This window comes from Ovis aries, chromosome 3 (assembly GCF_016772045.2).
Source record: "Ovis aries strain OAR_USU_Benz2616 breed Rambouillet chromosome 3, ARS-UI_Ramb_v3.0, whole genome shotgun sequence".
Lineage (NCBI taxonomy): Eukaryota > Metazoa > Chordata > Mammalia > Artiodactyla > Bovidae > Ovis > Ovis aries.
In genome coordinates, this window is record NC_056056.1 from 214,118,503 (window position 1) to 214,135,367 (window position 16,865).

A 16,865-nucleotide genomic window follows, 5' to 3' on the forward strand; every position below is an offset into this window, starting at 1 on the left:
TCCCAGGGGCCCCAGCCCCCGTCCCTTCTGCTCCGTGCCTGCACATCGAGGGTGTGTGTGTGGGCGGGGGGATGTCTGGGGGCACGTGTGGGGGTGGGACAGGAAGGCAGGATGTGGGAGGTGGTGTCTGGGGGAGTGTCTGGGTGTGTGACAGGAAGGCAGGATGTCGGGGTGTCTGGAGGTGTGTCTGTGTGGCGGATGGGGGTGGCATGTCAGGGGTGGAGTGTCTGGGGAGGGGGCATTAGGAGGAGGAAGGCAGACCCCGTCCCAGCTCTGGTCTCAGCCACGCTGTCTGCAGGGAGGCTCCTGAGCCTGCTGAAGTGGCTCCTGGGGGGCCTGTGACCCCACTCGGGGGCTGATCCAGGCTCACCTTGTACCGGGGCGCCAGCTTCATCAGCTCCCTCAGGGCCACGTCAGAGCCCACTACGCCCAGGAGGATGCCGTGGGACCGCTAGAAGGAAGCGCCGGTGTCAGGGGACCTGGCTTCCCATGCGCGAGGCCAGGCTGGACCCCCAGCCCTCCCAGACCCGCAAGAGGAAGCCACTTGCACCTCAGGTGGTCCTTGCTCTGTAGTTAGAGTTTAGGCTGAGATCCTGGAATAAAAACCTAGGACCTAGCAGAAGAGGCCCCAGGAGTAACCTCAAGCTGGGAAGATTACTGTCCTGTATTAACGCTGAAGTTGTAATATTTAAATGAAATACAGAGTTTAATGAAATATCAGCCTTCACAGCAGAGGCTGAAGTACTGGGATCCGGGGGGATGGGGTGCTAATCTGAGCGCTGGTGTCTCTGAAGCACATGGGGCCTGTAAGGAAAGTTTTTCCGGCCAGACAGAGGAGTGGAGGCTCTCAAACCCCCCCACCAGAGCCTTCACAGATAAGTCAAAGCCTGCCCACACCCGAAGGGTCAGTGTGGCTCTGCTGGACGTCGGGCAGGTGACCCCTCTGGCCCAGGATCCCCAGGCAGGGTCCCACGTCCAGAGCAGCTGGCCAGCACCTGGCTGGGTGAGCAGAATCACAAGGCAGCTTCTGGAAGTGAGGATCCCGCCCCGCCCCTCCCGACCCAGAGACGTGAGTTCCTGGGCACAGGGCCTGGAATCTGTGTTTACACACGCCCATGGTGACCCTGAGGCCGTGTCGAGAACCCTGGGTCTAAAGATGCCGGCCGGCGGCCCCAGCTCGAACCTGGCAGCTGCTCACGAGCGGCTACTCACCGTCTCGTTCTTCTTGCTGAAGACGGGCATGGCCACGGTGGTCAGCAGCGCCAGGCTCTCTGCCTGCGGGTGGAGAACTGTCATGGGGGGTGGGCGACAGAACAGAGTCTGCAGATGGGGACCCAAGTCACAATAACTGCCCCCAAGGAGGCTTGCCTTCTCTGAATGAGGAGGAGAGTTGGCAGAAAGGCTGGAGGGGAGGGGGCTGGAGGGGGACTGGGGCAGACACCACAGCAAGCAGAGCCCTGAGCCAGGGCTGGTCCTGCCCTGAACCCATTCACACAGGCGTCTTGTCTCGGCCACGCCAAGGAGACAGGCACACCTACAGGACAGGTCCTTCTGTGCACGAGCCCAGGAACAAAGGCTCAGGCAGCAAGAGGACATGCCTAGGAGCCACTGGGGCACAAGTTCTGGCCACTGAGATGCCAGGTTAAGTGTCCAGTAAGACTCCACGGACGTTTCCCTTAGAGGTGGGGTGTGCGCCCCTCCCCTCCTCCACCAGAAGCCTAGAATGTGGCTGTCACCATTCTGAGCCCCTGTAGCTGCTTGCACAAGGTAGACCCCAGGGATGGCATGGGAGGGGCAGCGGGAGGGGCCAGGGAGCTCGTCGTCCACCTCCAGGCTTCTTGTACGGGAAAGGGAAACACATGTCCCTCCTATGGAAGCCACCATTCCCAGGTCTCTCTTAATCCCAACCTGACATGGGGGTCTGTGTTCATGATGAGGTTTGAGGAGCATCAGGACTGTCCCTTTCCTAGACATTTCATCTGACCATCTACCTTCCAAGTCTGGTCCTACATTGGAGGGACCTACAAGAGTCTCATTGGACACTGGGGTCCAAGGGAGGTTGCCGGGTTAAGCTGCAGTGTCTGAACCACTGGTCAGTCCCCTTTCTTCCTGGAGTGAGTGGGAGAGGGCAGGGAGGCAGGCAAGGACCACGGAGGAGGGGCAGTCTGGGGCCGAAGTTTCTGTCCAAAGGGGGGTGGCCCCCGGTGGGGAGGTCACTCCACAATGCCTCCCCAGGAGGTGCTCTGGCCACCCCTCCCCAACCCAGGAGCCCCCGCTTGCTCCCTGGGGCCCCACCTTGCTATCTATGTAGGCTTCGGTCCAGGTGATGTCATGGTCGTGGTTGATGACCATGGGCCGGCTGAGCACGTGCAGGTATTCCATCACGTTCTCCTGGGCATCCGCCAGTGTGGAGATCTGCGTGTAGTAGCCTGGTCGGGGAGAGGGTGGCTGTGGACGCGAGGTGCACACCCCCAGCTGCCTACAGCTCTCGGCTGGGAGCTGCCCTGGGTCAGGCACTGGGCGCTGCTTCCCCTGAGGCCGCCCTCTCCTGGGGCAGTGATGCTGCCAGGACATGAAGGCCTGGCCCTGCCTGGACTTGGGAGAACCCCCACCCCCCCAAGATCTAGAGCTGCCCTGGGAGCAGCAGGGCCTCAACTCAGGGCACAAGGCTGCCCTTCATCCCCCAGGGCTGTCCTGCAGGGGTGCACCCCATGGCAGACAGCTCTGTCCCGGGTCTTTTAATTTTTTTATGTTGGAGTCTAGTTGATTTTTGTCTTTCCTGATAGCTCAGTTGGTAAAGAATCTGCCTGCGGTGTGGGAGACCCCGGCTTGATTCCTGGGTCGGGAAGATCCGCTGGAAAAGGGATAGGCTGTGTTAGTTTCAAGCGAATAGCAATTTTCAACATTTAATTTTTGATTTTATATTGGAACTCCTCACCGCCTGCCCCCCATCCCACCCCTCAGGCCTATTTGCAGAGAGCCTCCCTCCTCCTTTCTCTAACCACAGTCCTCCATCAGTCATGGGGAGGGGGCTGCAGCTGAGGCAAACACCGTACAGGCTGTGACTGGTTTAGCACGCGTCTGCTCACCATCACCCACAGGACGCTCTCCCCAGCTCTGGGGAGCCGGGCCGCTTTTACTTCCAGGACGCCTCTTGTCTCAGACACTTCGATGCCCTTCCTCGCTCTGTGCATCTGACTCACTCCTACCACTTCTTTACGTCTCACCTTAGACACACATCCTTCAGGAGGCCTGCCCTGACCCCCTAAATGTAGGAGGGCTGCCCCCTCACCCACACTTTGGGCAGCCTGTGCCCCTCTGCCCACAGCTCAGTTCAGATTGTCCCCTCACTGACGGCTCACGTGTGTGTCTCCCCGCCCCACCTCCCTGTCTTCCGGACAGAGTCAGGGCCGTCCCTGCCATCCTGACCACGTCCATTTCCCAGGGCTGGGACCATCCAGAGCAGATGCTTGGACATCCTGCTGGGGTCAAGGGGCCTGAGTCAGCACTGCAAAGCCTGGGTATCGGGTTCTGGCCAGAGAGAGATGAAGGCTTCTATACACAAAGCCTTATTCTACAGAAAGCGATGGCCTGTGCCCTGAGTCTGGAGCAGAACCAAGCCCATGGGCTTCATCTGCAGCGGCTGGAATGGAGGCTGGACACCAGAGAGCACATTGAAGTGTCGGTCCCCCTGTCTGCCCGGTTTTCCGTGTGGCAGTTTGGGTAAAACCTCATTTGAAGAGAGGCCCCCGCCTTCTGCAGACCCGAAGTCCCGACTTCTGGGTGCCTCTTAGAGGGTGTGTCATGGGGTGAGAGCCCTGCAAGGAGCAATCGGCACCCGTCTTGATTGTCCGAGGAGGAAGCGGGTGGAAGCGGGTGGATGCAGTCACCTCCGCTTTGGGTTCCGCACCAGAGTCCCGGCTCAGCACCTGTGCTCAGGAGTGGCCCCAGACACCCTGGCTCACATGGCATCACCCACCTTTGTTGTTGCAGGCGATCCACTTCAAGCGGTCAGCAAAACTCACTTCCCTCCCAATCAGGTAGGTGAAGACCCGGACCTGATGGACGAGACCCGGTAGGCTTGAGTCCCAGCTGCTAGGGGCCTGGCCGCATCTGGGTCTAGGGCTGGGCTTTGGACTGTGCACTTTCAGCCCCTCTAATCAGGAAGGGCCCGGGGCCTGGGCTCATGGCAGGGGCGATGCCTGCCTGGTGTGGGGGCTTATGGGGGATGCCTGCCTGGTGTGTGGGTCTGCCTGGTGAGGCTCACAGCCCACAATATTCCATCCCCACCCTATTCTGTGCCCTTGAGTGGAGCTCTGGGGTCACCCTGATGTTAGAACGTCACCCTGGGTCTCAGGGGCCAAGCATGCAGACACGGCAGGAGGAGGCACTCCCCCGGCCCCCCTTCCCTGACACCCCTCCCCGAGAGGAACCTTGCGGTCTGGCCAGTTGTACTTCTCCAGCACTGGCTCATAGTCTTCCACGGCCCCGTCAGTGATCAGCATGATGGCCTGGTTGCACAGGCTTCCTTGCCCGGCCTCTTGGAACTGTGGAGAGACGTGGTTGTGACTCCCTGCCTCCTCTGCCCCGTCCGTGCCCTGTGCTCCCCAACACACATCAGACCTGCTGCAGGATCTGGAAGGCTTCACGGAGGGCTTGGTCCACGACGCCCACACCCTTGACCATCAGCTCGTCCACCAGCTGTTTGAAGTGCTGTTGGAGATAAGAAGTTAGAGGAGGGTCAGCCGTCGCTGGGCCTGGGAACTTTCACCGTTGGTGGTACTTTCAGAGGCTGTGCAGAGCTACTTGCCCAGAAGAGCATGACTGCAGGACCCATCCCCTAATTTCACAGCTGGCCGTCTGCAGCAGAGGTTTCTCAGAAGCCCCCAGGAGAAGCTGAGAGGCCATGAGTGGCTGGGGGCAAGGCCATCCCCACCCCTGGAAGAAGAAGCTGGACGGGCTCCGGGTACACCCACCTCTCGGTTGTCCCGATCTGCCTGGACCAAGATCCCCTTAAAACAAGGTTCGATGTAGTGGATGTAGTCGTTATACTGCAGAGGGTGGAGGGCGGAGGCCAAAGGGCAGAGGAGAGAACACACAGGGTCAGTTTGGCAAGTCAGAGCCCAGTCACAAAGCTCACAACTCATGGAGGGTTAGGGGTGGGCTCACCCGGGCCCCTGTGTAATATGATCTTGGGGACTCTACGTTTTTTGGCAGTTTCTGAGTAGAGGGAAGGGAGTACAGGGAACAGCAGGGCCTTGACTCTGAACATTCTCTTCCGAGTCCTGGCCTGGGCATCTTCTGGGCAGGCTGGCTGGGTGCCACCCACCCCTGGAGCTCACAGAGTCCAGGAGTCGCCCAACTCTTCTCTCCATTTCTGTCTGTCTGTCCCTCCACTTAATCCCTTTCTGGGGGCAGTTGGAGCGGTCCTCAGGAAAATCAGGACTGGTGACTGTGGTCCCCTCCCTCCTGACGTGTCTGGATTTGGGGACGAAGGAAGTGGGAGCCGGGGGTCTCCTATCCTGCAGAAAGGAGGGTCTTTCCAGGGTGATGCCTCCAAGGGCACAGGGATGGGGCTGAGTTAGAGGGCTACTTAGATGCTCCTTCATCTAGATCAGACCCCAGACTCATCTGAGAGCCCAAGGAGAGCTGCTGCCTCAGAGAAAGGGCCACACGCACTTCCCACGTGATCTCAGAAACTGTGGACCCCTGGAAGCCCATCCTGGGTGGGAGGCCCCCCAGCTCCAGGGGACGAAGCGTCGAGTGCCCATAAGTACAGGTCACTCTGGTGCAGGTGGAAGTATTTCTCGAACGGGAGGCGTGTTTACTGCGATGATGTTCACGAAGTCGTTCTCCCCCAGCGTGTCCAGGATGGTGGAGACGGTGTGCTTGGCGATGGTCATCCGCAGCCCCTTCATGCTGCCGCTTGTGTCCATCACGATCACGATGTCCTTCGGGGAGGTGGCAGCTTGTATGTACCTTTAGCAAAGGGGGAGGGACATGTTGGCGGTGGGATAGCCAGAGTCAGAACCACTGTTGGCTGGGTCTCTCTTGTTTCTGTTCAGACTCTGGCTCAAAGCTCAAGTCAACCCCCAGGCTTTCTCGTGTCCAGAACCAGCCAGCTGTTTGGCAGCCACTGTGGGGGCAACGGTTGGGACTGTGCCCACTGAGCGAGCATGTCAGGTGGGGACAGTCAGGTCTTGGTAGTGACCCTTGTCCTCTTTGGTTTGGGCCAGCCTGAGTTCCAGGGGGATCTGACAGTGGGAAGGAAGGGAGCTGGACCCCCCAGACCTGGTTATAGATCTGCCAGAGGGGTGCGGGGGTAAAGGGAACCTGGCCAATGGTGGGTGTGCAGTCAGCTCAGGGCCCTGGAAGGAGGTGTCGGGCGGCAGGACAGCTGTGGTCAGTCCTGGAGCAGAGCAGCTGTGGGGTGATACAGACAAACACTCTTCTTCTCTTGTGCTGGGTTAGTTTTGCAGACCTGAGGCCCCAGGGTAGGTGCAGAACAGGCCCTGGGGGAGAGCTAGGCAAAACCCAGAGGCTGCAGAGAGACACCAGCCCCAGAGGCCGGGCCCCTGGGGTCACTTACCAGCCGCGGTTCCGGCAGTCGAAGGTGATGACTCCGTTCTCATCTGGCGTCCACTTGATGCCTGGGGAAAGAAGACCTCACTCAGCCAGGCTGCCCCAGAGCCCCGGGCTGGGTGCTGACTCCAGGATGGCCAGGACCCCTGGGGCAGGGCCAGCTGGGGATGTGGGCAGCGTGTGTGGGACCAGTCATCACCCCCTGTAAACTGAGGGGGCAGCAAGGCAGGAGCAGCTGATGAATGGACACACCCCCAACTGCCCAGATCCAGAGCTGGGTTCACTTTACAGGTAGGACTCCCCAAACTCCTGAACTCCCAGTGCCCCAAGAGACATGGGCGAGGCCCGACAAATGTTCCTAAGTGGCTTCCCCACAGATGAAAACCCTGACTGCAAGCACGTGGACCTCGGGCTAGTTGAAACCAGATTTTCTTTTTCGTTTCCCTCCCTTTTTTCCCTTTTTCTTTCCCCCTTTTTCCTTTCTTTTATATATATATATATATATATATATATATGTATTTTTTTTTTTCCCCACACTGTACAACCCCCTTCAGGGCTCATAGCCCACAGGTATAGAGGCCAGGCCGTGGCTGCAGGCTGAAGTTGACTCTGGCATGAGCGCACCAGGAAGAAACTAGACTGGTGATGCTCAAAAGCTCACTTGGATGCCAATCAATCTGAGACCTGAGGGGGAGATAAGTGGGCTCCCAGGGCCCCTCCCCAACGTGTCCTTTAACCCCCTTCCCTGAACGTCCTCGGGGAGCTGGAATCCCTTCCTGCCTTTACCCTGGTACACACAGTCCCTCTTCAATAAAGAGCTCTGCTTGCCTACACGTCTTGAGGGAGATATCTTCATTTCTATGGCCTTGCTTTCTTAGAATCTGGAAAGGCCCGGGAACACACACGAGATATTTGTATCAGATAACAGTAAAGGCATCTAATTTGGGGAGATTAAGAAGTCAGGGTCGAGGCAGAGATGTAAGAAGGAGAGTTCTCAGGTGCTTTTTTTACTGCGAAGAGGGTAAAATATGATTTAATTGTAAAACCTTGTGTTACATGTGCCTGATAAATCCCTGTTACACATTCAGGACTAATGACTAAATGGAAACAGGAATAAGTTCAGAAGTGATAGGGGAAAAAAAAAAAAGAATTGGAGGGGGAGAATTTATGAAAAAAAAGTAAATCATTAAAAAGGAAAGGAAGAAGCAAAAAGGAAACATAAAAATAGAAGGAGGAGGAGAAATCTAAAATATAAGATTGTAGCATGTCCAAATATATCAGTATAATACACGAAAATGTGCTTAACTCGCCAAGTAGTAACAGAGATTGTCAGTTTGAATAAAAATTTAAAAGCTATATGCTATTTTCAACAGATATGGCTGAAAAAAGTGACATAGAAGATTGGAAGTGAAAGGATGGAAAATATATAGATATCAGGCATATACCAACCAAGAGCACACTAATATCTCTATGAATATCAGATGAAATAGACTTAAAAAGTGTGTTATAAAGGTTAATGAAGAGCAAGCAGATATTAAATCAGTAAAGGCATGGAAAATTTAAATAATATGACTGACAAGCTTCATCTAATGATGTGAGCAGAATTTCTACCCAATAATTAAAGCACTCATATGCTGCTCAAGCACATGTAGAATATTTACAACAGTTGATGACATATTAAGCTATGAAACTAGCTCCCAACTAATTTCATACAATCAGCACCATATACACCGTGTTCTCTGGCTGCAAATAACTGAATCAGACCAGAAATGTATAATAAAAAGATAAAGCTACAATCCCCATATATTTGGAAATTATAAAACACACTGTTAAATTACTAAAGGTTCAAAGAAGAATTCACAGGGGAATTAAAAGATACTGAGAAGCAAACAACATTAAAACACTACTCTGACACCAAGAAGCACAGACAAAGACTTTTTTGGGTCAAAAGCCACAGTGAATAGAATGCAAAGGGAATCCATGGAATGCAAGGAAATAGCCAGAGTGCAAAGAGAACCCAGTGACAAGAACAGCAAACAACCCAGGACAAAAATGGGCAAGCTTTGGGTCTGCAGACAAGTTGACGGCTCTGGGAGCCCTGATGCAGCAGGAATTCCACCCTGGGGAAGGCACGAGGGACATGGGAGGTGTCTTCAAGCATTTGAAGGACTGTTCCACAGAAGAGGGATGAACTTGCCCATTGAGGCGCCAGAGAGCAGAAAAGAACCAATGACTTGTTGTGGATTTGGGTAGAGACAGCAGTGTCTCTGGTGGCTTGGACGAAATCCGCCATTTGATTGCTGAGTTGAGAAGATCCCCTGGAGAAGGGAATGACAACCCACTCCAGTATTCTTGCCTGGAGAATCCCATGGACAGAGGAGCCTGGAGGCTGCGGTCCAGCGGTTGCAAAGAATTGGACATGACTGAGAAACTAACACTTTCACACAATTTTTTCATGGGAGGGTCCACCCTGGGGAAGCTGTGAGCTCTGAGGTTGTTTTGTACTCCTCCTAAGAGAAACCCTGGGGGACATGGAACCATCCTCTACTCTCAGGACGGGCTGGGGCTGGGGACCTGAGAACCCTTGGCTGAAGTGCTTCTACCTGGACGAATGTCTCCTTGAGCAACAAAATACAACGAAACTATAGACTAAAAATAACCGCACATGTGTGCAGTTGAGGCAAATTATGGACAACAAGATATAAAAATACCAAAAACACAACTGCCACTTCTGAAGAACTGGGAGCAAAAGCAGGGCACTGCTCATGTCCCCTGCACTCAACACCACCAAGGTGTGAGCAGACCACACAGGCACCCCTCCAGCCCAACCCTGGGTCGCACCCCTCTCCCCGACCCTGATCAAAGGAACCAGCTCATAACCTGCGGGAGCCAGCAAGGGAACCTGCGTTTTGCTCTTGCTCCCCACTGTTACAGCAGGGGCCCCAAATTTAAAGGTTTGCCTGAATTTCTTATCTGTCTTCTAGTCAATTTCTATTGATTAAGGGAGTAACACTTGTCTCAGAAACAGGGCCATATCAAGGTTTTCTGGAGAGGGGGCTAAAGTAAGAGTGGGTGTGAGCTATGGAGGTGAATCCTTTTAAATGAGAAGTAACAGGAGGCAGAGCTCTTGGAGACCTTGCAGAGGGGCTTCTGTTTTCTGTTTGGTCAGTAGACCAGGGAGATTCCCCTACTGTCTGCTGGGCTGAACACCCAACAATTCAACCTCGTTCCCACTGTTGAGCATGGACTTTGCCCCATTTCCCCAGCGAGGAAGCAGCCTTCTGAAGGTCAGAACTGTTTGGCCCTCCTTTCCACCTCCCATATGCTTCTTGCAAGACCAGAGTCCAGGTGGGCATTGATTGGCTATTTACCGAGGGGTCCAACGGCATCGTTAGTTCATCCCTTCATCAGTTATCACTTGAAAGTATGCTTCTTGGGTTGCAATGTCACCTTGTTCCCAGAGACAGAGCCTAGAGGACTGTGGAGACGCCTCATCGAGTCCTCACCTGGGTAGATGCGGAAGAACCCCGTAGAGCTGCCAAAGTACTGCCAGGTCAGCGTCGGGTCTCTCCGGAAGTTCTCCACGAAGACAGCGTTCAGAGCTTCGGACATGTAGATTCCATTCAAGATATCTGGGTCTGAAGGGTGAGGTCGTGGGGTGGGCAACACAGGGGAGATGACATCGGTCTTCACCTGAGCTTATGGGCACACAAGCACACACTCGGCAGCACGCTGCTGGCAGCGACGCCGTCCAAGCCGCACTCACTCTCCCCTGACCCGGGGGCCCCGTTTGCTCCCGGGGGGCAGTCCGGTGGGCACCTTTGTTGTAGACGTTGGTGGGCAGCTGCACGCTGCTCAGGGTGGTGTTCACCAGCAGGTTGCTGAAGTGCGCGTTGGCCTCTAGGAGGAACTCGGCCCCCAGCTCCACATAGGCCCCGCTCGAGTCCTTCTCGTTGAGGAGGACGGAGTTGTAATAGTCGAACTAGGGTGACCGAGAGGGGCAGGGTGTGAGAGAGGGTCAGACCGGAGGCTGAGGAGTCCAGCCACCACTGATTCGGGGCAAGTTCCAAACAGTTGGACCCGATGGTTGATTCTTTGGGTTTTGAAGTAAACTGTCTGGGTTGTGGCTTCAGTCCCCACTTTGCTTGGCGTGTGGACACAACCAGCGTTGGGACAGACAGGCAGACACAGATTCAGGGGAGGTGGACAGATGGAGGTGCCCTCACCAGCACCCTGAGCTCTAACGGGAGTGGGAGAGCTCCTGGGACCCAGAACAGGGTCCCTGTGGGGGGTTTCCCTCTGAAGAGACAGCCTGCAGTCTGGCGCTCGACTGGGCTGCAAATGGCTCCTCAAGGACTCAAGAGTGGTTCGGAACCAACCCTCAGGTTCATACACACCTGTGCGGTTCAGAACCAGCCCTCACATTTATACACACTGTGCAGTTCAGAACCAGCCCTGACGGTTCATTCACACCTGTGTGGTTCAGAACCAGCCCTCACATTTATACACACCCGTGCAGTTCAGAACCAGCCCTCACATTTATACACACCCGTGCAGTTCAGAGCCATCCCTGAAGGTTCATTCACACCTGTGTGGTTCAGAACCAGCCCTCACATTTATACACACTGTGCAGTTCAGAACCAGCCCTGACGGTTCATTCACACCTGTGCGGTTCAGAACCAGCCCTCACATTTATACACACCTGTGCGGTTCAGAACCAGCCCTCACATTTATACACACCCATGCAGTTCAGAACCATCCCTGACGGTTCATTCACACCTGTGTGGTTCAGAACCAGCCTTCGGGTCCACACACACCTGTGCGGTTCAGAACCAGCCTTCGGGTCCACACACACCTGTGCGGTTCAGAACCAACCCTCAGGTTCACACACACCTGCATGCATTGAAAGACGATCCTGGGCCTCCCCCCCCACCCTCGCCCCGTGTCCCGTCCTCAGGGGACCCGGCCTGAAGGGCTCCGGGACTTTAGCCGACGTTCCTCCCAGGGCTGTGGGGCAGGAGGACTCACCACCAGGGACTCGTTGAATTCGTGGTTCAGGTCGGCCTCCTCGGCAGCCTCCACCAGATTCTGCAGCGGGGACGCGACGGGGAGAGTGAATGGGGACAGGAGGCCAGGGGCCCCGTAAGGTCCACTCCCAGGGGTCCACCCACGAGAACCGGGGACAGACAGACCAGCGCCTGCACACGAACGTGCACAGCAGCGCTAGTCTCAGTGGCCGAAAGGCAGATGCAGGTCACAGGACAGGAAACCAGTCTGCAAGGCAACACACAGGGTCCTTTCAACTACGCAGTGTTCCGGGGAAGGTCAGACACAGAAGCCTGGGGACACAGCCCAAAGGCCAGCCGTGGCCAGGGGCAAGCAGGACCTTTCAAGGCAGTGAACCCACTCTGTGATCTATGGCAGTGGGTACAGGTCATTACATGTTCATCCAAACCCTTGGGATGCACACCCCCAAGAGTGAACCCTCAAGCAGACTACGGACTTCAGGTGACAATGACGTATCGCTGTCAGTTCGTTGATTGTAGAAGTGTACCACCTGGTGGGAGTGTTGGTAGCTGGGAAGGCTGTGTTTGTGAGGGCAGGGGAGTAAATGGCAACTCTGTGCTTTCTTCACAATCTTGCTGTCAACCTAACACTGCTTTAAAAATTAAAGTCATTGGGTTTTCCCTGGGGGTTTAGTCATTAAGACTGCGCTTCCACTGCAAGGGGTTTGGGGTTGATCTCCAGTTGGGGAACTAAGATCCCACATGCTTCATGGAGCAGCCAAAAATAAATAAATTAATTAAATATATTTTTAAAAAAAGAGGAGTTCCCTGGTGATCCAGCGGTAAAGACTCCAAGCTTCCAGTGGAGGGGCCATGGGTTTGATCGCTGATCAGGGAACTTGATCTCACATGCTATAACTAAGACCCAGTGCAGCCAAATAAATAAACAAATAACTTTAAAAAAAAAAGATAAAGGAAAAAAAAGGTGCAGTGAATAGAAGTAGAGACACAGCAGGGCATTTATTACCAGGAAGATGGGATTTTACATCATCTGCGACCCTCTGGGTCTCTGTTTATCCTCCTGTGAACTGGGCAGAGCAATCCTTGCTGCCCTGCACCCAACCCTCGTGTCTGAGGGCAAGATGAAGAAGTTCCATGGGGCAAAGCTTATTTAGTGCTGCTCTGCAGGAGATTCCCCATGGCACCCTCATGGAGGGTCTGTGGCTGTGACCCTGGAGGGAAGGGGGAGGGTGGGGAGGAAGAGGGAAGGAAGAGGGGAGGAGGGGGAGGGGGTTCACTTCACAGGCAGTCAGTCACCCCATGGCCCTCCCACCCTCTGCCCCCACCCACCATTCACTCAGTGGTTAACTCCTGGGCCCTCATTCTGCACCCCGCCCCACTACTGAACCTGAGATCATGATGCAGGTCCTTCTTGACACCATGGGCTGACCCTCCAGCCCCGGACACTGTTCCCTAAGGCAGGGTACCCACCCCAGCCCTCCCCTCTCTCCCGTTGCCCCCACCCCACCCCCTCTTTGCAAGAGTCTGGTGGCTCACAGAGCTACGGGGCGGAAGGTGATGTGGGTGGGAGGGCCCAGGGCAGGTGTTCGGTGTCTGGGGTGGATGGGCCCCCAGCCCCCAGGCTGAGCACCTGGATAGCCTCCACTTTTCTGCGGAGCATGGTCTCCATGTCCTCCGAGAACTTCTTCACCAGTTCCAAGCCATCCACCTCCTTGATCTTCAGACTGGACTCCACATCCTTGTATTTCTGTTCAGGAGACACATGGAGACACACACCTGTTTTCTGGGACCCAGAAGTCCACCCGGATGGCTAGCAGCCTCTGCCCTCCCACTGGATGTTCACACCGGGGCCAGGATGGCCCTGTCTCCTCCAAAACCTCCCCTGCAGATGACAAATGACTTCTCTTATCAGATGTCTTCTGATTCATATCTGTCAGAAGGAGAGGTTGAGGCCCAGAGAGGTCGTGAAACTCAACTGAGGTCACACAGCTGCTCAGGGTCTGGGCCTCCACATGCTGCCTCTAGGGATGGCTCTCAGGGGCTGCGAGGCTCGAGATCTTGGTGCTCAACCCCACACCCTGTGAGCCACAGGGCTGGGCACTGCCTGACCCTCAGCCAGTGAGCCTGGGTGCTAAGAGGGCCGCTGAGTCACTGTCTGGGCCCTGGGAAGCCATCTGGGCACGAGTTACTTAGTTCCCCAAACTGCAAGTCCATGGCTTTCACCCCACACAGCCACGTCTCCAGCTCCCTCATGAGTCAGAGGAAGGAGAAAATCGGAGGAAACTTGCCTGGCTGAGGGGCTGGTATGGCTGTGGGGAGAGTGAAGGGAGTCAGGGGGAGCCGGCATTGCTACCTGCCCAGAGCCAGGACAGCCGGAGGGGACAGGCATGACCTTAAAAGCCAAGGGCTCCTTCAGCAGTGCTTAGGAAACAATCTGAAGCTGCAGAGGGGAGAAGATGGGGAACACGGACCCTCAGCCATGGGCAGTGGGACAGCAGCACCCTCCTTTGTGAGGGTCTGGAAGTCGTGATGCCAGGGGGACTGGAGCTTAAGGGGTCTAGTGAGAGCCCAGCGGGTCATTAATCGACAGAGCAGTGAACCACTCATGGGGGGGTTTGCCAGCTCCTGCCCAGCGGCCCTGCAGCTAGAACACTGTGGTAGGCAGGGTGGAGCACTGAGTGGGCGGCTCTCCTCTGGCCCCTGCCTGCTCCCCAGTGTGGGGCCTGCATCTGGCCCACCCACTCCCTCTCCAATTGGTTCCTCACCCCCACAATCTCTTGTTCCCGGATCCCCTCTCAGGGTTGGCTTCCTGGCCCCTGAGCTGACATCCCACCAGCTCGCTCTGTGTCTCGGGCAAATCATTCCCCTCCCTGGGCCTCAGTTTCACCGTCTGAAATGGGGATTGGATTAGATGGTCCCCGGGCCCTTCATCAGCACAGACATGCTGCTTCCCCACCAGGACGGAGTCCCTGGCTCTGATCACCTGGCTGACTGCCCAGCCGCCCTAGGTGGACTGACCTTCTGCAGCAGGAGGGAGCCCGAGTACTTGGTGACAGTGTCATACAGGTCCCGGCCAAAGGTGTCTGCCCACAGCTTCACTCTGCCGGACAGAAGGAGTACATGCGTGCATGCACGCACGCACACACACATGCACGCACACATGAACGCACACACGTGCACACACACACGGAGACACAAAGATGCACACAGACAGATGCACACATGCATGTGCAGACACACACGTGTGTGTACACATGCACACACATGCATGCACACACAGACACAAAGATGCACACACATGCACACAGACAGATGCACACATGCATGTGCAGACACACACGTGTGTGTACACACCCACACACATGCACACACATGCATGCACACACAGACACAAAGATGCACACACATGCACATAGACAGACGCACACATGAATGTGCACACACACATGTACACACTCGCACACACGTACACACACACCCATACACACATGCACGCACACACACAAAGACACAAAGATGCACACTCATGCACACACATGTATACACGTATGCACACACACAGAGACAGATGCACACAGACGCATGTACATAGGAAGCCTGTGTCTGCACGCAGAGACACCCACCGATGCACATACACAAACCCGCACAATCATGCAGGGACACACATAACATAGACATACACGTAGACAGGGACACACACAGGCGCACACACACAATTACACACTGCTGTACACCCAGGAAAACACACCAACACAGTCCACCCCCTGTAGGGCAGGGATCCAGAGGACCCGTCAGGACTCAACAGTTACACTATGATCAGAACCCCTTGGCTAGGACCCCGCTGAGGGGCAGAGCTGCCCACCCAGAGCCAAGCCCTAACCCCACACCCCGAGGGCTAGAGAGAAGAGAGCGAGGCTGAGCGTGGGCAGGTTGGGCGGGAGACCCTGAGGACGTGCACAGATGCAGCTTCTCAGCCAGCTGTCCTCCAGCTGCCCCTTGCAGGTCACCCTGGGGCCACGACTCCTCTTCTAAAGGCTCGGTGGGGGGATGTGAGGCAGAGAGGCCGAACCTCTGAGCTGTGTCTGGGAGGCTGGGGCCGCAGGCAGGTGACAAAGTAGAGGTGGGACCCCCTCCATGGGGACAGTGGACCTCAAACCTCGTGCACGGCTCAGCCCCACACAAACCCCGGGCATCTGTGGGCTGCAGGGCCCCCTTCTGTAAGACCAAGGCTGACAGCAGTCTGACTTGTGCTGGGCTCAGGTGTGATGAACAGGTAGCCCCTTTAGTCCAGGATGCTCTGCACCCATCCCAATTGGAACTGTATTTAACGGAGCCACCAGAACTAAGCACTAAAGACCAGACACCCCCACGGAGCCACACAGTAGTTTATACACAGAATGACTGGAAGCTTCCCTGGAGCTGCTCTTAGTGACAGAATGTAGGACTGGGGCCAAGAGGGAGGCAGACAGGCATAAAAAGGGAATGGGGAACCCCCTTCACTCCCCCTGACTCCTGGCTGCACAAGCTGGTGGTCAGTTTAGGCCTGTTTACCCTCATAATGTCGAGATGTGGGTTTCCTGGCAAATCCTTGGGGGACCCTGATGGTCACTTCCAGCAACTCGGCTCCCACTCCAACCTCTCATCCCGCAATCACCCCCCAGGTGCTGAGGGTGCCAGGAGTTGTGGGGACCTCCATGATCAGGTCTGGGGAGGGGGTGGGGGTGGGGCCCTAAATGGCAGAGGTTTGGGAAAGAGAAGAGGTTCACAGGAGAAACGGATAGGGGGACTGGGGGGCGAGAACTGAGATGGGCCGGGGAGGGGAGGGGAGGGGAGGGAGGAAAGGGTCTCTGGGGCAGGGGGCTGGCCTCGAGGCTTACGTTTCCACAGAGATCCTGACCTGCCCCTGTGTTTGGGGCAGGGATGTGCTGGACAGCAGGCACAGGAGGATCGCTGTCTTCCGCAGGGAGGCCCAGGCCACAGAGGTGGGGCTGGGGTCTGCATGGATGCTCGGGGGCCCAGGCATGGTCCCCCTGTGGGATGAGGCTGGGGAGCAGCCTCAGACCCTGAGCTCTGTCTGCCCAGACCCCTCACACGGCCCCACACCTTCTGCTTCCGGGTCTGGACAAGCCTGTGGTTCCCCAGCTTCCAGTGGGGTCCTGGCTGCAGTGTCTGTGCGTGAGGAGGGGGCTCCCCTGTCTGTCCTGCAGAGGGGCGGCCCCACCTGAGCAGCAGGCTCCCAGGAGAGGGACTGACAGG

General features: G+C 56.0%; 1 protein-coding gene across 1 annotated transcript in view; it reads right to left on the reverse strand.

The window, feature by feature from the left end:
* The window catches only part of CACNA2D4 (calcium voltage-gated channel auxiliary subunit alpha2delta 4), a 67,964-nt gene extending 51,332 nt beyond the window's left edge, over positions 1–16,632 (reverse strand). Inside the window, exons 1-15 of the mRNA XM_027965995.3 lie at positions 16,487–16,632; positions 14,628–14,709; positions 13,240–13,356; positions 11,611–11,670; positions 10,402–10,564; positions 10,089–10,220; positions 6,590–6,650; positions 5,829–5,979; positions 4,977–5,051; positions 4,624–4,713; positions 4,434–4,547; positions 3,980–4,058; positions 2,281–2,429; positions 1,213–1,275; positions 371–451 (exon numbers count right to left, since the gene is read on the reverse strand). Of these exons, the coding sequence (XP_027821796.1) occupies positions 371–451; positions 1,213–1,275; positions 2,281–2,429; positions 3,980–4,058; positions 4,434–4,547; positions 4,624–4,713; positions 4,977–5,051; positions 5,829–5,979; positions 6,590–6,650; positions 10,089–10,220; positions 10,402–10,564; positions 11,611–11,670; positions 13,240–13,356; positions 14,628–14,709; positions 16,487–16,632 (1,563 nt within the window). The remainder of the gene's footprint in view (positions 1–370; positions 452–1,212; positions 1,276–2,280; positions 2,430–3,979; positions 4,059–4,433; positions 4,548–4,623; positions 4,714–4,976; positions 5,052–5,828; positions 5,980–6,589; positions 6,651–10,088; positions 10,221–10,401; positions 10,565–11,610; positions 11,671–13,239; positions 13,357–14,627; positions 14,710–16,486) is intronic.
* Positions 16,633–16,865: the final 233 nt, after the last annotated feature.